At 44.6% G+C, this 19,083-nt stretch overlaps 1 protein-coding gene across 2 annotated transcripts in view; it reads right to left on the minus strand.

Moving 5' to 3' along the window:
* MYLK4 (myosin light chain kinase family member 4) overlaps positions 1–19,083 on the minus strand; it is a 107,721-nt gene that overhangs the window by 13,362 nt on the left and 75,276 nt on the right. For both annotated transcript variants that reach the window (XM_036256397.1, XM_036256396.1), the window contains 5 exons: positions 8,960–9,038; positions 5,410–5,515; positions 2,752–2,845; positions 2,570–2,679; positions 1,538–1,679 (listed from right to left, as the gene is read on the minus strand). In XM_036256397.1, coding sequence (XP_036112290.1) covers positions 1,538–1,679; positions 2,570–2,679; positions 2,752–2,845; positions 5,410–5,515; positions 8,960–9,038 — 531 coding nt within the window. The remainder of the gene's footprint in view (positions 1–1,537; positions 1,680–2,569; positions 2,680–2,751; positions 2,846–5,409; positions 5,516–8,959; positions 9,039–19,083) is intronic.

Raw genomic sequence — 19,083 nt, forward strand, 5'->3', positions numbered from 1 at the left:
AAAGATGACTATGACATAAAAATTTTGTTTAGAATGTGAAGAAACAGCTTTGAGGGCACTTCAAAAGTTTTTCTTTTCTAATTATGAAATTAAAGCATATTCCTTGAGTAAGGTCTGTAAAATACAGACAAATATAAAGGAGAGTATTATTAAGTCACCTAGAATCTCCTCTATATATGACAAGCACTCTTAATATTTTGGGCCTTTTTTTCACAAAGAGCTTTCTGAAAGGGATGACTGGTCTTTAATGGCCCATCCAGCTGCTGCCTTTATTGTTATCTTTACATACAAGCCATAACTAAAATTACTCATCGCAAGCCCTCCGTCAACATTATGCAGCCACATATGGAGTTGTTTGACTTATGATAGGTCAGGTCCGAGTTCCAGCTGCCAATCAAATCCCTTTAAAAATATCTGCAGAATATTCACACTCAGTGAAATGCTCCATGAAAATCGGCATTATCAAACTTAGTTCATAGGCAGGGGCTTTGCTAATGATTTTTAACCTCTGACTTTGCCATTTTATATCCCACTTGCTCTGCTCTGTGAATGCGAGAGGCAATGCACATAAATCAAGACAGCGAGGGAAGACAAGTTATGGAAGAGAGACCCATGGGAAACTATTTAAAGAAGTTGAGTGCATTTAGCTCTACAACCCCTGCCGACTTCCCATACATGGTACGTGTATAGCATATTTTGTCCCACTGCCATGCTGTATAAACAGGGCAACTGGAAAATGACTGAGCCACACAGAAGAGGCACTTCCTGATGCTCAGCCCCAGCATCAGAGCCAGTCAGAGTTATTGGCCCTGGGTCTTTCATTGGTTGTAACTAGGTACGGTTCAATTCTAGGGACTTCTCAATGGGACAGAAATCCAAAGGGAAGGGTCATTAAATATGAGAAGAAAGGAAGGCATCTCGGATCCCTGCTGCTCACGAAAGCTTTCCACGTTTCCAGTGTGGCGTCCAGCCCACCGCCACCGCCCTCTTCCGCTCCTTAGCGTCCATCGCTCTTCCTCTGGCTCTGGCCGCCCTGCGTCTCATTTTGCCTTTGGCTCTAGCATGCCCATCGCAAAGCAAATCCCTAAGGCCCGTGGCTTCCTGAATGAGATTCGGGAGAATGCTGGGGACACTTGCAGAGCTGAGAAGTTCGGCTACTACTAGGGCATGTTGAATGTTGACCTAGTAAAATTCTCCCACCTACTTAACACAGAATGACAGGGACAGAATAAGAGCACCACCCTGGAGATGGTGGTGGTGGTTTTAATTCTAAAGTTTTAGAGAAATGCTCTTCCCGAGGATTCCTTGAACCTGGCCAAGTTACACGAATCTAAATAGTAGTCTCTAAAGAAGGAGAATGCAAATATTAGCGGGCGACAGAAGTTGGAAACAGGGAGATGAGGTTAAGAATCTGGATTTTTATTAATTCCTGAATATGTACCTAGTGACAGTATCAGTGTCCCGAGCTGCTGTGTAGTGTCTGACGGGCTCTCTGACCAACATGAGCAGGAAGGTCGGGGTACAAAACATGCTCTACCTTCAGGTCCAAGTGGAGAATGTACATCCGGTGCATGTACTGTATCCCCTCACATATCTGCTGGATGAACAGGATGGTATCGAACTCGGTCAGGTTGTAGTTGTCATCAATGATGCGGTCAAACAGCTCGCCTCCCTCCACACTGCGGAAGGAAGAGCAGTGACGTCCTGAGTCAGGATTCCCTCATGAACACGCTTTTCTTGCAGCAGCTTCATGTTTCAGCTCCTCTAACTCTTCCATCAGAGGTAGGCACACAGTTCCTTCTCTGCTGTCTCAGTTAGGTGGCTCCTAGGTTGAAGGCCCTTGTCTTACCTACCATCAGTTTCACAAAATCTGAAACTCCCTTTTATCCAGTGGCCACAGCTCGGGAGTGAGCCCACGCCTGCCATTCCCCAACACGCATGGAAAATAGAGAGGCCGCTAAGAAGGCAGGGAGGGAAAGGCCAAACACCAACTGAGGGTGAGACAGCGTGATAAAGGGCTTCTGTGTGGCTGATGCCAAATATTTAGTATTCAAAACTCCTTATTGAACAATGGTAAAGAAAATCCAAACTGAGGGGAAAAATGAACTGAATCACAATACTGACTTACTGTTAGTTAGAGGTATTCACTTTCTGGCTGAACACTAAGTTTTGATAAAGCTGATTAAAGTCCTAATTACTAAAAGTTTGACATGAACTTTGAATTAGTGACTAGGCAGAAAGGGAAATGTAGTTTAAAAATCACTGTCCTGCAGGTTAACCAGAGTCACATTTAAGCTGGGTTTTTGACAGTGTAGCTCACATACAAATGTTGTCATCCTCCTTCCTGTTAATAAAACCATGTACAGTGAGAGCTGTTTCTAAGTAATTTCCTTTCCCAAATAGATGATGTTATCTCATACACGAAAGTCAGAACAGTGGTCCACCAAGCGTGGACCCAGCAAGTCCTGAGGTGGGACGCAGCTGAGTCCCGTGGTCACAGTGCTGCGGGACTCGGGGCAGGTGTGCAAGCTCTGCAGGGAGTGGAAGCGGGAGCAGAGGGAATACATACTACTCCATGACCAGGACGATGTCGTGCTTAGATTCGAAGGCATCATAGAGCTGAATGATGTTCACGTGATCCAGCTGGTTCATGACGGCGATCTCATTCTTCACTTCGTCCTGAGAAGAGGGACAGGACCTCAGTGAGGTGGAGACGACAGTACGGAGATGTCCACATCGCATGGCACTTACCTTCTCCTTCATGCTTCTGGTCTTGATGATCTTGGCAGCCAGCTTCAGACCTGTTGCTTTCTCTTCACACGTGTGAACCTGGCCGAAGCGCCCCCTGCCAGAGAAGAGGACAAGGTGCAGCACGAGGCCCTGTCCCCACCAGGACCTGCCTTCAGTCACCGCCACGTGGGCCAGGCAGTTGGCCCAGGCCTTTCTCTTTTGCGTCTGCATGGGCGACCCTGACATGCACCCACCGTAGCCAGTAAACGTCTACCGCAGTGTCAGGGGTGGTCTGCGGGTCACTGGCACCAGAGTCTCCGGGGGTAGGACTACGTTTCCCAGCTCCACCCCAGACCCACTGATACAGGAATCTGGGGTGAGGCCCCAGAATCTGCATTTCACAATATTCCATGGGTAAGTCATATGCTCCCTAAAATTTGAGAATTTCTGTTATAGAAAAATTAGAATTGTTCTGAATACATATAAATGTAATAAGCTAGGCTTTGTTAGCATGTGAACAATACTGGTTGTGAACAGGCACATCAAATTATTTTTGGAAACTGTATATAAAAAATAAGTAATAACAATATTGCATATAGACACATATAATCAAAAATACATATAACTATCTATGAGATTTTTGACACTTTAGCAAGGATACAAATGTATATATACTTTGTAAAACAGCTTCTTACAAATGAAATCCCACACAGATATGTACCCTCATGAATGATTTTCAAATCTGATTTGCTCGCTTTGACTGCTGACTTAGTAAAATAGACCGAACACCACTGCCTGCCTGTGCGATGGTGCCAGTCACGGCTGGGGCAACAGGGAAACGTCCCTGGCAAACTCGAGACCCTAAGGCCGCCGCACTCCTGGAGGACTGCAGAGGTAAGGGTCTTGACAACAACCAACGGAGGAAGGGTGATAACTACCACCACGTCCCACCACGTCTCAGCTACACACCCGGGCAGCCGCAGATGGGTCCGTAACAGCCAACCAATGTTTGACTCCCCTGCCGCCGCAGCGCCCTTCCCGGGGACACGTGAACGGCGCCCCAGGAGCTCGCATGCGGCTGCTGGCTGGCAAACTGTTTTCTCTAGATCAGCAAAAGCCCCACAACTGCCTGGCTCAGCAGAGGTGCCACTTCAGTGTGTAACCTCAGGGCTGCCTCAGCTGTCTCGCGTGATTTATGCTGCAAGTGCCTGGAAGGGTCAGGCTGCCTCCGGGTATGCCTGCTGCTCCACCAGACCGAGAAACCATGCTAACTGCACGTGTTGAGCTGGGGTTATAAATACCCTAGGGGCCACGGGTTGGGAGATGAACCCCAGGAACACTGGGGCCTGCCACCTCGGGCATCTTCTTTAGAGCCCAGTTATCTTCTGCCAAAAGTGAATGTAATTTGCGGCATCGGGGCCCTCTGGCTACTGAAAGGAGATGCAGCAGTTGATGGTCTCCTTGCACCTTAAGGCAACAGCACATTTCACTGCACTCCTCTAACCATTCACCGAGTGAGGTCCGGCTGCCTGTTCTGAGTGGAGCCCGGACAGCAGGTGACCAGCAGCTGCTGCAGATGGCAGTGTGACCAAGAAGAGCCAATGAACTTCTTAAGGGGCCATTGATAACCTTCACCAGAAACACAGCACAAACCCTGGGGATTGACTCAAATCTTCTGCCAGATAACTCTCCTTTACAGAAACACTTGCTGGCTGGCCCTGAAGTCCCTGAAGACCCCAGAGCTGCTGCAGGCAGGGACACACCAGACTCCACAGCACCTACTCGCGTTTCAGAATTCCCATTTCTCCCGCAGCCCAACCTCACAGTCACAACGGGCGTTCTGCACGATCAGCCAGAGAGGAGGAAAAAGTTCGGGTGGTTACGTGTGGCAGAGGGCAAAAGAAATGGAATGGGAAGAGGAAGAAGAGACTTTACAAATGTCAACCACACTCTCAATGGCCAATCGCAGAAACACGCGTGATAGTAGCTATAAATATTTTGCGATGTGTTGTTAAGTAAATTTTGTATATGTTTGTACAGATCTTCTGTTTTCCTCTTCCTATTTTATATAGATATGCCAATGGTAGTCAACTTGAGAATTTAGGCTTTAAATGACAAGATATCATAGGGGATTGCGACCGAAGCAGAAGAGGAAGGCACGTCCCCAGCAGTGAGCTCAGCTCCTGGCGGATTTCACTCTTCCTTCTTCAGGGGGAGACGTGCACCAACTGTCCTTCAAATAAGTTCTTCAGTGAAGAAAACAATTGCTTTAACTGGGTAATAGTAATGAGTACAATGACAATATAAATGGACAATCAACAACAATGATAAAAACGATGTAACACATGCTGCAAGAAACAGCCGGTGTTCACTCATTTCCCGTCTGTGTCTCAGCTTTCAAGCTCTGGCCAGCTTCTGCGCCTCCTGGTGACGCTCACTTGCAGACAACGCAGCACGGGAAGTAAAGCCGGTAATAAATGTGGAATGTAGTTGCTGTCACCACATCAACCTTTCTGGCTTCAGTGATGTTTCAGAAATGATTAAAATCTCTTAAAATGTTTGTTTATGACATTTCTGATTCTCAGGTCAAGACTGGCAAATATTTGTGACATCTTCAGGATCTGGCCCTTTGAAAGTTCTTTGTCTGTTGAAAATGTGTTAAAATTGAGCATGACTTACCCTCCTAAAATTTCGGTTCTGCTCACAGTATAAACACTGTTGACCGCTGTCTGTCTGGCCGTTACGACCCGGTGACGAAAGGGTGCGGGAGGGGCCGGGCCGTCATCTAGAAGGTGAGAGGAAAGAAGGGCCATCTGTGAAGCAGTCAGAACTCTTTATAGCACCAAGCATTGGGCCTCAGAGTGAAATTTTGCTCATTTAATAATAAAATACAACGGGCCATCTGTTTTATTCCTAATGATCCGGGGAGTATAAATTTTCATTTCATATTATGATCTGTGATTCATGAAAGTGACACCTGACATCTTTGAGAAAGAATGTCAGGCACTAACCTCTGGTTCATACCATCTTCAGGACAACTTTTAGAAATGTCAGAATAGCTGAAAATCTCCAACCCCAATACAGTCCAAATGGTTTATACTTCCAAGCCTGAGGCCATTTAAGTTAAAACATGAGATATTGTTTGTTCCATTTTTTAAGCACCGCAGTTATAGTTCATTATTTTAATTAAAGCAGAGAGAAGAAAAGTGAAAAGTTTCATGTCATTAAAATATGTGATATTATTACATATTACTTTCCAAAATATTTTAGCCTTTATTTAAGACACACTTAAGGCACAAATATGAATTTTTTCTGGCTGGAAATAAAATGCCCAGTAAAACTGGCTAAGTATATATTCCACAGCTCTCAAATTTCTCCCACTTTCTACCTTCTATCCTACGTGTTTAAACTCTAGTCCACCTCAAGATTGGTCCTGAAATATAAAATTATATCCTTCCAGTATTCTTTTTACTTGTCCATGATTATTGCTGTTAAAGTTTGCTTGCCATGAACCTATTCATTTCCCTATTCATTATTTAGCACCTACTGCATGCACCTTCCTACATGCAAACAAAAGATACAAAGGGAGGTTAATAGATAATAACTTTGCTTTCAAATATTTACATTTATTCAGCAAATAATTCTTGAACATTTATCTTGTGTTAGGCACTCTGCTAAGTGTTATTATTTTTTAATTGAGATTATATCCATCTCTGGGAATCTGATTTGAACATTCACCTCTCACACCATAAATATGCAGAAAAAAAAAGACATCATTAAAAAAATTCTCTTGGTGGCATTCATCTCTTCAGACCAAAGAAAGTGATCAAGTTACAGACATAAATGGCATCAATATCGCATAATGTTCTCTTTCAAGCTGTTGGCCTCAATGAAATTTACTTGGAGATGCTTGCTGGAAAGGGTAAGAAGCTTTAAAAGACTGAAACGAAACCATTTCCTACCCAGTGGAGTCACCAGATCTTGCTGTCTGCAGGTCTTAATTCCAGCAGACTCCCGAGGTTGGCCTTGTAAGCTCCCCTGGACTCGTCTGGTGTCCTGTGTCCTTCTCAATGTGCGTCCTTCCCCTGTCCCGGCTGCATCTGTGCTGCTCTTTTGCTAAAGCACTCTACTTGTTCAGCGTTCTGGAAAATGGGTCCTATTGCTGAATTTCCCAGGACTCATGGTATGGGAATGGCTTTTACATTGATGACACCTGGAGAATAAAACTCAGCTGCAGCTGTCGAAGTTTTGGGGAGAAAACTTTTAGGTGGTCAAATTTCTTAGAGCTAAAGCTTCCTCTAAATGGTGTTTTGGTGAGGGGAACTAAGCTTCATGACCGAGAGTTGGCAAGGTCAGTATTCGGGGATAAAATGGAGCAGCAGAATGATGGGTGTAGGCAACTAGGATCCCAAAGAATCTCCCCAATGACTTCACCAGGACCCCAAGTTATTCCACTGACCTTCACAAATGCAGTCATTTTGTGAATACCTAACTAACTTGATCTTCACGTTTTCACTTTCTGCCTAAACGACTAAATTCAACCATTTAAAAAGAATAGTCTCTGTGAATATTCACAGCAGACAGTTAGCCTTTCTTGGTGAAAGAATCGACCTAATTTCAGTTTGCAATAGCTCAAGACCTTCTGAAGCACACCTTTGCAGTGCTGGACTTTCTTAGTAAATAGGTGTTTATGTTCAATTCTCAGAAAATTAGATTTCTCCATGATTAGGTTTCAAATACAGTGTTTAAAAATGAAGAGTCATTCAATAATCTATTTCTTACTCAATCCTTGCCATGTTTGGGGGGAAAGAGCCAAACTTATCATGTATAAAGGGGTGAGTAAACTTTTTAAAAATTAGATTTAACTTACAGATAAATCTGATCATGATTTGATTCTTGATCTTAGGAGGGATTGCTTTATTATTGCTAAAAATAAATTTTTATTTGATCTTTAAAAAATATTGATTAATGTGAGTACTATCAATCATTATCTTTGTCTTTCTGTTGGTAGGAGGCTTAGAAAACAATCTAATGCATGGACATGTCACAGGTATGAAGAAAAAATAATGGCAAGAAAACATGGCCAAAAAAAATCTACATACGTGATAACTGGTTTCTAAACCATTGCTTTAAAAACTTCCTTCAGTTACTCTTTCAATATGGCCTTAAAATATAGTGTCACATAGATCTACAAAAAACATCAGCTGTAGATGTATAATGATTTTACATTAGTTTTATCAACATTTTGCTTCTTATTTGAATACTTGTCCATCATTGTTTCATTTGCAATCAATGATCCCCTTTTTCTCAGGTTCTCTTTCGCTAGTGTCTTCTTGAAACGAAGCCCATTTTCCTTTCTTTGGAACACTGGCTACGCATTTTTATCCACAGTGGCTTGCTTGTCATCTCCAGCACTAGTATTCTCTAGTCTATTCAGTCTCTGTGTATAAAATGTCTCTTCCATCTGTATTTTCTCTTGGCTCTACTGACTTTTTTAGAGCAAAATCTTCTACCTCGTCTTGTGGTCTTTTTGTATGAAATGTGGAAAAACTTCTCAGAACGAGAGAGGCATTGGTCTTCTCGGCATTTTCCTCATTGAGTTTACTAACCTTTCCTTTGGCAGAGGAAGGCTGGCTCTTCTGGGAAGAGTTCTCTAAAAGCCACTCTCGGACACAAAGGATTTTAATGGAGGATGTGTATGATCAGTATAATGTTGTCTTCACATAATGGCATCTCTATTCAGGTTTGTCTTTACCCGCAGATAAAAGCTTTTGAAAAGCAAAGTAGAAGTGAACATGAAAACTGACTGACAATTGGGTTCCCCAAGATTTTCTAGTTTGTGACTAGTGGGACCCAAAGCCAACCAAATAAAGGTATTCAAGCAGCACCTCCCCCAACAGGGGGCTTTATGAACGCATACTTTCTCTGAATAAGAACAGCAAGAACAGGACTTTGGTAACATAGATTTCTTTGGCCATAAGTATTTAGTCTTCTAAAGATGTTCCCTGTGGCCCAGCCAGTGTGGCTCAGTGGTTGAGCATTGACCCATGCACCAAGAGGTCACCAGTTTGATTCCCAGTCAGGTCACATGCCCAGGCTGTGGGCCAAACCCCCAGTGGGGGGCATGTAGGGGGCAGACAATTCATGTTCTCTCTCATCGATGTTTCTATCTCTCTCTCCCTCTCCCTTCCTCTCTCTAAAATCAATAAAGAAAAAAAAAGGATGTTACCTGTGAGGTCCAATGTCCTCTTGCCTTTGACAGGTGCCATTTCTTTCGGGTTGGGGTATGACCACACCTTCTCCTTAGCCTGTGGATACACAATGGAGTAACTGGGATTATATGTCACAGCCGGGTTTCTTGGCCTCAGCCGTACTGACACTCAGGGCTGGGTAACGTTTGTTGAGGGGAATGTCATGAGCATTCGAGGATATTCAGCAGCACCTCTGGCTTCTACACACCAGATGCCAATAATGTCCTCCCTCCCGGTTGTGACATTCAGAATGTCTTTAGAAATCACTAAATGTCCCCTGGGGGTGACATCACCCCAGATTGAAAACCATACATGATTAAAACACAGAAAAAAATTAATAGTATTTAGAGGGCAGAACAGTTTGGATTAATGAAACTCTATATAGACTACAGTATTAGAAGACACATGAACTCACCATTTTAAAAGAAGCCCTGTAAACCCTAGCACCGTTTATATAAGAAGGCCAATCTTTATGAATAGATGAAAGGATATTGATAATATTCAAGGCACCTTCGACCTCTGTTTATATTGTTTTGATGTAGTTCATACATAAGTCTAATAAAAATGAGAGGACACATGTGATTGGGTTTTGTAAACCAGAAAGTAGAAGACTAAAGTAAGCTTTTAAAGATGGAACTTTTACATCCCTTAGAACAGATGGCCCTTTTCCTGAGCAGATAAACAGCCTTCTCACAGTCCTGGCTTCTCCAAATTCGCTTTTTAAATATCGCATGAAAGATAAACCAATCCACCCAAATTACCACAAATTCTAAAGTTATACATTATAAATTAATTAAATTGTACGGATATCCAAAGAATCGGTCTTTTTTCTTTGGAGAGAGCAGCGTTGCCTCGGGGTGGCCGCCAAGCATGACTGCCCCTAAGTGCGGCCTGTAGATGTCGAGACAAAGCCGAGTGTGCGTCTCCACCAGGCGAAGGGCAGTTCCACAGGCTCAGAGCACTGGCCTCTTTCAGACAGGGACCTGAAACACAGAGGCGCGCTTAGTAAATCTGTTAAAAAACAAACTGAGAGGTAACGGCCTCAGAGCTGGTAGCTTTCTCTTCGAGGGAACGTGCGTCTTCTTCTTTGCAGGAAAACGCCCTTCAGCTCCCGCAGGCCACGCCAGCCGCTCCGCCGCCTTTGCAGGCACCCAGCGCAGACCGAGCCTGCGATCTCCTGCGATGTTTCATTAAACTTTTTTTCTTTTTTTGCCTCAAAAGGGCAAAACGAAGGGCAAAACGACTGGTTTATCTTTGAATTCCTGGTGTTTATCCCAGAGCCGGAGACACAGTGGGGACGATGATGGCGGTGATGACGACAGTGGTGGGGGTGACCAACATACACCAAGCGCTGACTACATACCGGGCACTTTTCTACGCTTGTTACCTTATTAACTCAGCTGGTCCTCAGAGCAGCTCTTTGGGACAGATATTATTAACTCTATTTGATAATGAAGCTGGGTAGTTTCCCAAGGTTACCTAGTTCAGAAATGGTATAGCCGGGATTCTAACTCAGTTATCTACTTTAGTCTGTGCTCTTAACTACTACATTGTACTGTCACTCTAAAAAAAGAAATAGAAGATTATATCTGTTAATATTTATTGAATCTCTACAACATAGCTAACACTACAGGAGATAATAAATGAGCCCCGCTGGTTTGGCTCAGTGGGTTGAGCGTTGTCCCATGAACCAAGACATTCTGGTTCGATTCCAGGTCGGGGCACATGCCCAGGTTTCAGGCTCCGTCCCCAGCAGGGGGTGTTGCAGGAGGCAGCCGATCCATGTTTCTCTCCTACATCGATGTTTCTATCTTTCTGTCCCTTCCTCTCTCTCTAAAAAAATCAATAAAAACATATTTTTTGAAAAATGAGACTAAGGTGGAAGGGTATAAAATAAAGACAAATTAGTGGAGTGAATAAATACATATTTATTGGTCAAAAGATAAGAATTAACATGGAAGAGAGGCAAGAGCAAGAATTTAAGTCTAATTATGAAACCATATGTCCAAATTAGTCAAAAAAGATAGTTTAACAAATTGCTTTTAAGCTGCTTTCTAACTTTGCCTTCCAAGGCTCCGCTTCAGACCGCTCCGGGTTAGGCTGGCTCTCCTGGCTTTGTTCCGGATGCTGCGGACACAGTGGTAAAGCATAAGCGGATTCTATAACGAAAAGTCTTGTGTTTCAGTCCATTTCAATCCATTAGTGTGTAAAATTGAGGATTTGGTTGTAATTCTCTGTGGAGGGATGATGGGTCAGTGTCTGCCTCTGAGGCCATCTACAGTGTCAGTGGCAAATGTCCACAAACTGGGCCAACACTCTCTGGGTCCAGCAGTCCGACTGGAGCAACAGGAGAAGCTGTCATTTGATCCTGAGGAATAGAAGAAAGTCGCTTCCCAACAAGGCTGTTTTGTTTCCCACCAATTATATATCACATGTTTTACCATTTAAATAATGTAAGGTCTTTATTCATTGCCAGTCTATTATATTTTCATTTTGTTATGTAATACTGACATCTAGAGGAACTTTGAACTGAAGAGATTGCAAAACACGAATTTTGTTTCTCCTTCTGTTTCCAGGCCACAGCTTCGATATGAAGAGTTCTTACTTTGTGTTTCCAAGTCATATGTGGAAGTCGCTAAAATCAAAAGCACAAGTCCGTGGATTCATCTTGTTAGTTGTCAAAACTGAACCTATTTTCCAGTGGTTAGAGAGGACAGGACGGTGCCGTTAAGCATGATGTTCCTGTAAGAGTTTCTATCACCCTCTGTTAAATGATAAAAATCACATCAGACATTGTTTCCTCTGCTAAGTTCACACAAACGACCCAGACCAGCAGGAGGGCCTCATTCACTAAATTCACTCATCATTCATTCACGTAGTAATAGATGTGCACATGGATTCCTTCTGTCACCATGCACCCCTTTCTTTTATAATATGTCAGTGAAATTAAATGACACAGACAGGGGACTTGGCCCAAATGCCCAAGTGTTCAAAACACAGTTCTCCTCGCACTCTATCCAGTTTCCTCCACTGGGGACCTCAGTGGGGTGAATGTACCCAGAGTGTTCAAGGCCACCTTCAGGGAGCCTGAAGGAAATGTGCGAGCCCTTCTCTTCCCCCTTGCTCCCCAGCACCACGCGAGGGCTCAGAGTTCTAAAGCGCTCGCTGGCCTGCGTGCACCGCAGGGAGGAAGCGCTTTCGGGCTGGTGCCCTCGCTGGGAGAACGTTCTCTGCAGCGGCAGCAGAGTGGGGGGCTGCCCTGGGCGCCGCTGGAAAGGCGCCTGTCACTGACCCCCCTGCTCTGCATCAAGTAACCGGCACTCACATCTCTGCATCGCAGGATTCTGGTTGCTACAGACGATTGTTTTCTTGATATCAGAACGGGACATGACTATAGTAACCATGCACCCTGAGCTGAGGGCTTCCATATTCCTGCTTATGGAGATGCCAAGATGAACACCGTGTGGTGGTTTAACCTCATGCCTAGAAGTATAAAAACAAAATTATAACATTTTATAATGACTTTGTTAAACTTTGATTAGACTTGTCATGGGGGAGAGGAAAACAGAGCCTAAAACAATACAAAGAGGAATTTTCATAAGAAGTATTAAAACTTCATTTCCTTGCCTGCGCACAGAAGATAATTTTAGAACTCACATAAAATAAACCTATTTCTCTTCATCTTCAGGACACACTCACATTTTGTGTAAGGGAAAAAATGAAAACCTCCCAGAAGTCCCTGGCTGACGAAGGGCATTTGCACAAAGCACACCCTGTTTGTGGCCCGTGGCGACTGGCATGAAAAATCAGCAGGACGAGATCTGACTGACTAAATCCAGAAAGAAAAGGTGTTAACTTTGACCTAAAAACTCAGCAGGTGAACCCTCCCCAGGCTGCTGAAAACATCAAAAATAATCAAGCAGCCACCCACGAAAGTAACCCTGGAGGAAAATGAAAGCCTCTGAGGCCCCGCTGTGACGTGGGCAGTGCTTCATCCACGTACCAGCGGAACGCGGCTCCTCACGGAGACATGTATATATCAAAGGGCCTGAAATTAAAGGTGCTACTTTTTAAAAAATTCTAATTGGACAATCTGCCAAGTGAAGGTACATGGAGAACTTTACTTTTATTCAATTATAAGATATATTGAGCTGTACCATGAACAAAGAGTGTGCTACTACATTTAATAGACGCCCCCAGCAAAACCAAAACAAACACACTGAGTGGCAAGCAGCCTGGTCAAATGGACTCTGTGAGTTCATTTCTAACTGACTACAGATTTTTCTTAATTTAAATACACCTTCGGGCCTGGCTGGTATGGCTCAGTGGTTGAGCATTGACCCATGCACCAAGAGGTCACAGGTTCGATTTCTGGTCAGGGCACATGCCAGGTTGTGGGCCAAATCTTCAATTGGGGGCATGCAGGAGGTGGCCAATCAATGTTCTCTCTCATCAATGTTTCCATCTCTCCCTCTCCCTTCCTCTCTCTCTAAAATCAATAAAGGAAAAAAAAATTGTTTTTTAAATACACATTCAGGTTTTCCTGTCCTGATAACCCCCTTGGGATAACCCAGACCGTGGGGACCGGGTGCTCAGCCCTGCGGCGGTGTGTTAAGACCAAGGGTTCAGGAAGTGACAACTCCCGGCATCTGCGCTGCCACCATCAGGGGACAGGCTATGGATTAGAGCTACAAATTCTTTAACATGTTTGTCCTCCATCTTCTGTCCAGTCTGTCTTTGTTGCTTTTAAAATAATGAGTTAGAAATAACTTGGAACCAATTAAGGCTCTTCACTTAAATATTTAGGCACATCAGGTACTTTGATCACATAGGTATTATTTTTCCTCATCTCATGCCCTGGATGAGCCCACATCAGACGCCCACCAATGGATCCATGTGTTGTTTGATTTCCTCACCACCCATCGTCCTCCTCTCCCCAAAGAGAAAATGCCGAGCCTCGGACGTGTAACCTCTTATTTCTCACTCAAACTGCCAACATGACTCGCTGGGCCTGCGGGCCTGCGGGCCACCCCCACCTTCCCATATGGGCACCTCAACCACCTGGGAGGCAGCCGGGTGAGGCCTGAGTCCTGCCCCTAAAGACGGGGTGGGGCTGGACTCTGGTGTTCTACTCCCTCCCCTGTAATCCCTGAGCACACCCCCACACACTGACGTTCTGCAAGGTTCGAGAGCCCTCCTCTGTCACATTCCTGTCACACTCAGGCTGCGCTGCTGACCAGTCCTGAACGATGCCGAGACCTGGCATTTCCCTCAAGCCTGGTTCCCTCCTCCCATCGCAAGGGTCTTTCCTCTTCTCCCAGATGGACTCTGCAGGAAACCACTGCCTCTCCTCCGTCCCTGCCCAGGGACACGCACATGGAATGAGTCTAGGATATATGGCCCTAAGACCACATGCCTCCGTCCAAAAGTGACCCCAGGGGCACCCAGGGAGGGCAAGCCGATAAGAAGCCAGCGTTCTCAGCCAGGCCTCTGGCTCTTAGCCTGAAATCCTCTGCCTTGCTTCCTGGTCAAAGTCTAGGAATTGGGCCCTGGCCAGTGTGGCTCAGTTGGTTGGAGCGTCTTCCCTACACCAAAAGGTCTCAGGTTCGATTCCTGACAGAGCATGTTACAGGTTTCGGGTTCAATCCCCATTGGGGTGTGTGCAGAAGGTGACCTATCCATCAGCTGAGGATTAAAAAAATAAATCTAGTAATTGGAAGTGATTTAATTCCTCCACCACAAAGGAGGTGAGCAGATGAGGGGGCTCAGGGCATGGAGTTATTTACAGCACTTTACACAGAAGCGTATCTGAAACCATGAGTTGTAGCAAGCTTTTGTCTTCTTAGGATTCTGTCACCAGAATAGCACCTGAGGACTTCAAAAACTGTGCACTGAGGTTACTGAGAAAGTGCAACAGGTGTGTGTGTGTGTGTGTGTGTGTGTGTGCACCTTAATAACCGGTTTCATATGCAGGTATAAATAGGATTACAGCTCCTTGATGTTCATTTGATTAAAATGAGTCTTACTTAGTAAAATTCCTCTTTTATGCTACACAAGACCAGCCTTGGAATGTTTTCACATGAAGTTTACAGTGGTTTTCATCACTTAATAAAACTGATTTCTTCCCGCTGCGCGCAGTTTCATGAGCACTCACTTCACATGGGTTCTCCGTGCTCCTCGGTGCCTGCGTGAGCCCTCCACGTCCTGTCTGCTCGGGCCCAGCCAGCCCGCGCTCAGCGCCACCGCCCGGCGGGCTCGGCAGCGCTGCTTCCTAAAGCAGTGATGTGTGGTCCCGGGGTTGGAAAGCAAGTTCAGAGATCTGAACTTAAACCCACTGAGCAAAAAACCAAACCTCCTCATGGTTTACATCTTCCACAAGTACACTACAAAGTGGCTTTATAAAGCTACCTCTGAGAAGCAGGGAGGAGCTGCAAAGCTCTTAAAAAGTCTCTGAATTTGGAATATGTAATACAAACTTTGTAGTTGTAAAATAATCAGTTATGACTGTGCCCAGACATTTAGTTGTCTAGATCTTGCTACTCGAAGTAGGTCCTTGGACAGCAGCAGCAGCAGCGGCCCCTGGGAGCTTGTTAGAAACAGAGCACTTCGCCCCTCCCCCACCGGCCACACCCAGAGTCTGAGCTCTGACCAGCCCCTGGGGGTCTCCATGCACATGAAACTTTGAGAAGCATTGGCCTTGATAGCATAGTTAATGACTTGGGATGAATAACTATTTCATAAAATATCTGTTACAGCCTAATGTATATATTTAAATCTTGCCTCCATCAACAAAGAGCTGACGTCATACTTGGGTAAGCTCAAAGGGAGGACAGTGGAGAAAGAAGGAAGAAGCCAAGACAATGCTCAGCTGGTCTGTCGCTTGGCCGTGAGCAGAGGAGCCAGTGGAAGTCTAGCAGCCTGGTATTAGTGAGCTTCAAAGAATGTTCAGAACTTTGACACTGACCCAGGAGTCTTGGCAGAAACTCAAAGAACGCAGGACACTTTATCATGTTCCTAGAACTCTGCTGATCTCTAGGTCCGCTGAATGCCCAAATTCAGGCCTCAGAGAAAGGCAACATTAAGGCACAAAGTTTCTGTTAAGAACTAAATGTCTGTGTCCCTTCAATTTTCATATATTGAAGCCTTAACTCCCAAACTGGTGGTACTAGGAGGTGGGGGTCTTTGGGAGGTAATTAGGTTTAGATTTAGTCATGAGGGTGGAGTCCTTAGAATGAGATGAGTGTCTTTATAAGAAGAGAAAGACAGACCGAAGCTTCCTCTCTCTCTCTCTCTCTCTCTCTCTCTCTCTCTCTCTCTCTCTCTCTCTCTCTGCTATGTGAGGACCTGAGAAAGCCTCCATCTGAAGACCAGGAAGAGGGTTTGCGTCAGGACCACACCAGGCTGGTGCCCAGATCTTAGTCTTCCAGCCCCCAGAACTGTGAGAAGGGAATGTGTGTTTAAGCCCCCTGGCCTCTGGCATTCCGTTGCAGCAGCACAGGCTAAGGAAGGCACAGTGACAACCGTGCAACGACAAGCTCTAGAGAATTAGAAATATATTCTGATCAACTCCAAAACCAAAGACTACAGTGAGGATTATTTATCCAGGTGCTATAACATGGTTGCTGTAAAGGTGACTACCAACTTTAAAAGGAACAAAAATGCTTTTATTTAGCACAGTTCTTATGAAACAAACATTTTTAAGTAAACTGATAGTACATACTCTCTAATACCATATAGTTGTCTGTGCTGTTATTCTTAAAATATAGTTAAACCCTCAATTAGTGGAGAACATAAATATCTACTGAACTCTTCATGTTTTGATCACACAGTCTTGTCTTTTATTGTGTACATACAGGGAAATATTCAGCTGGTACCCTGGCACTGTGCCAATTATCAAAATAGGGACATACTTCCATACTGACTGGTAAATAGCAGAAGTCCTGAAACTTCCAGGAGTCACACTGCCAACTCCTGACCTAGCCACCCTACCCAGCCTAAGGACCTCCACCAGACCAGTAACCAGAGGGTCGATACCGGCCAGGTGAGGCCTTCCAGGACCTGCTCCGACTCAGTCCATTCTGGCAGGTGAGTGACTGTGGATCCCCGGTTACTGAATTCAGCTCGGCAGCAGGGAACGGGAATGCAATCTGAATGCACCTGGCCACATTGGTAGGCTCCTGGCCATGTAATTTTTGACATTTGATTAAAATCCTTCTATTTTAGTTATGCAATCCTGCGAGGTAATTATAAGCAGGAAACTGAGAAGTGTGCCTTGAAGTCAAAGAGAGAGCAGCGAGTGGCTGGCGAGTGGAAAGGGGGCAGGGGAGTTACTACCAACAACACCTTTGCCCACCTCAGACCTGCGGGCAGTGGTCCTGAAGTTTATGCTGCCCCGGGACTTTCAGTCAGTAGCTCCGAGTTAGAGCCCACGAACATTTTTCACAAATTCTGGGAGTGGTTCTGATATAGGTCATCCTGGGATCATACTTTGACAAAATATATGGAATTCCTACTCATTATTCAAGACCCTACTTAAGAAGGTTTTTCTTTGTGAATTCTTCCTTGAAACACTGCCCACCACCCCATTCTTACACCAAAAGAGTGATCAATCTTTCTTCCATGCATCTGTCAGGCATTTTGCATGCTGTGTTGGAATTATTTGTTTGCATGTCTGGACTTCCCCAGACAAACACTGATTGATTGATTGATTGATTGATTAGTAAGGAGGTGGGGAGGCTGATGCTGATGAGCATGTCCATCACCTATATAAACTATGTTCTTAAGGGTTGTCATACTGTGCCCTTTATTATATCTTCCTCAACATCCCAGCATCCTGTCTCCTGTGGCACCTTGGAGTTCTCATTGTCAGGAAGTGCAACTTGATAGCCTGTACCTCCAGGTAAAAGCTCACAGTCTTCTCTGACCTTTCAGGAATTCAAATGTTTGTGTCACCGATAACATTGGAGACTCTGTCCTCAGTGTGGGTTATTGAAGTAATCTAGCATTTGACCACCTTTTCAACATGTCTTATACCTAATGAAAATCAGAGCATGTACTATGAACATTCATTTGCTTAATGTATATATTTAAGATCTATTATTCATATTTTTGCGTTGATCATACCTTCTTTAACATGCTTTAACATATTAGCAGAGAGAGACACTTAATGAATACTTTTGATGATAGAAAATGAAATGAGGTTGAATTAGATTTTCTTGCTGCCACATTTTACTTCTCTGTGATTCTGGAACTTAATTTTGCCAGGAGGCACAAACCAGCAGTGGCTATTTCCTTTAAAAAGCTGGATTAAACTTTCTGTACGTCACCTAACTCGACACTAGCATCCGTGCTAAGTAAATGTCTTTGCATTTTACTGTTCAAGTCCTTTACAATATTAATGGTGATCATGTCATCAGTCTAACTATACATTACCTGCCTCACTCTAATGTCCCTTCAGCTCTCAGTTCGACAGTGTCACAGAATCTAGAAGAGAGCTTGGCACGGTTACAGGGCGTGCCCTGAAGCTTCCTGCGCCGGCCAGAAACCACCTCTCAGGTGCTTTTCCAAGTTTCTACATCCTGGCATCTACCTTCTGTTATGATGATGATTTAGTAGTAACAGGATGCCTAAGTAAAGATGTCTTTATGACAGATCATAGAGAGCAGTAGTGTGCTTGTCTGGTTCTGTGCTGTTCATTTAGTTCTCTGCATCTCAGCAGGCAAGGGCTTTGCTCCAGTGTCGTTATTAGGTTCTCCCAACTGCGTGAGTCCTTGTCAAAGTGGGAGGAGTTCTCTGGGGGATGTCACCAGCAATGTTTTCCACTTGCCCCTTCCTGCAGGGAAGAGCGTGTGATGGGAGTTGTCCCAGGGTTCTTCTGATGCTTCTTCTCAAGCCTTGCTCGGGGTAGCACCCAGTGACCTAGAGACCAGCTTCTGGGGCAGCCTCTCCAGCTCCTCTTCCCGTTCCTGGTCTCAGGCTGCCACAACGAACCTGCGCCCTGTTTAAACGTAGAGCTTCATTTGCTCCAAATAAAAATAACAATCTCCAACATTATTCTCCAAGACAGGCGATTGTCATTTCAATGACCAAAACCAAAACAAAG

Source organism: Molossus molossus, unplaced genomic scaffold, assembly GCF_014108415.1.
Source record: "Molossus molossus isolate mMolMol1 unplaced genomic scaffold, mMolMol1.p scaffold_m16_p_12, whole genome shotgun sequence".
NCBI lineage: Eukaryota > Metazoa > Chordata > Mammalia > Chiroptera > Molossidae > Molossus > Molossus molossus.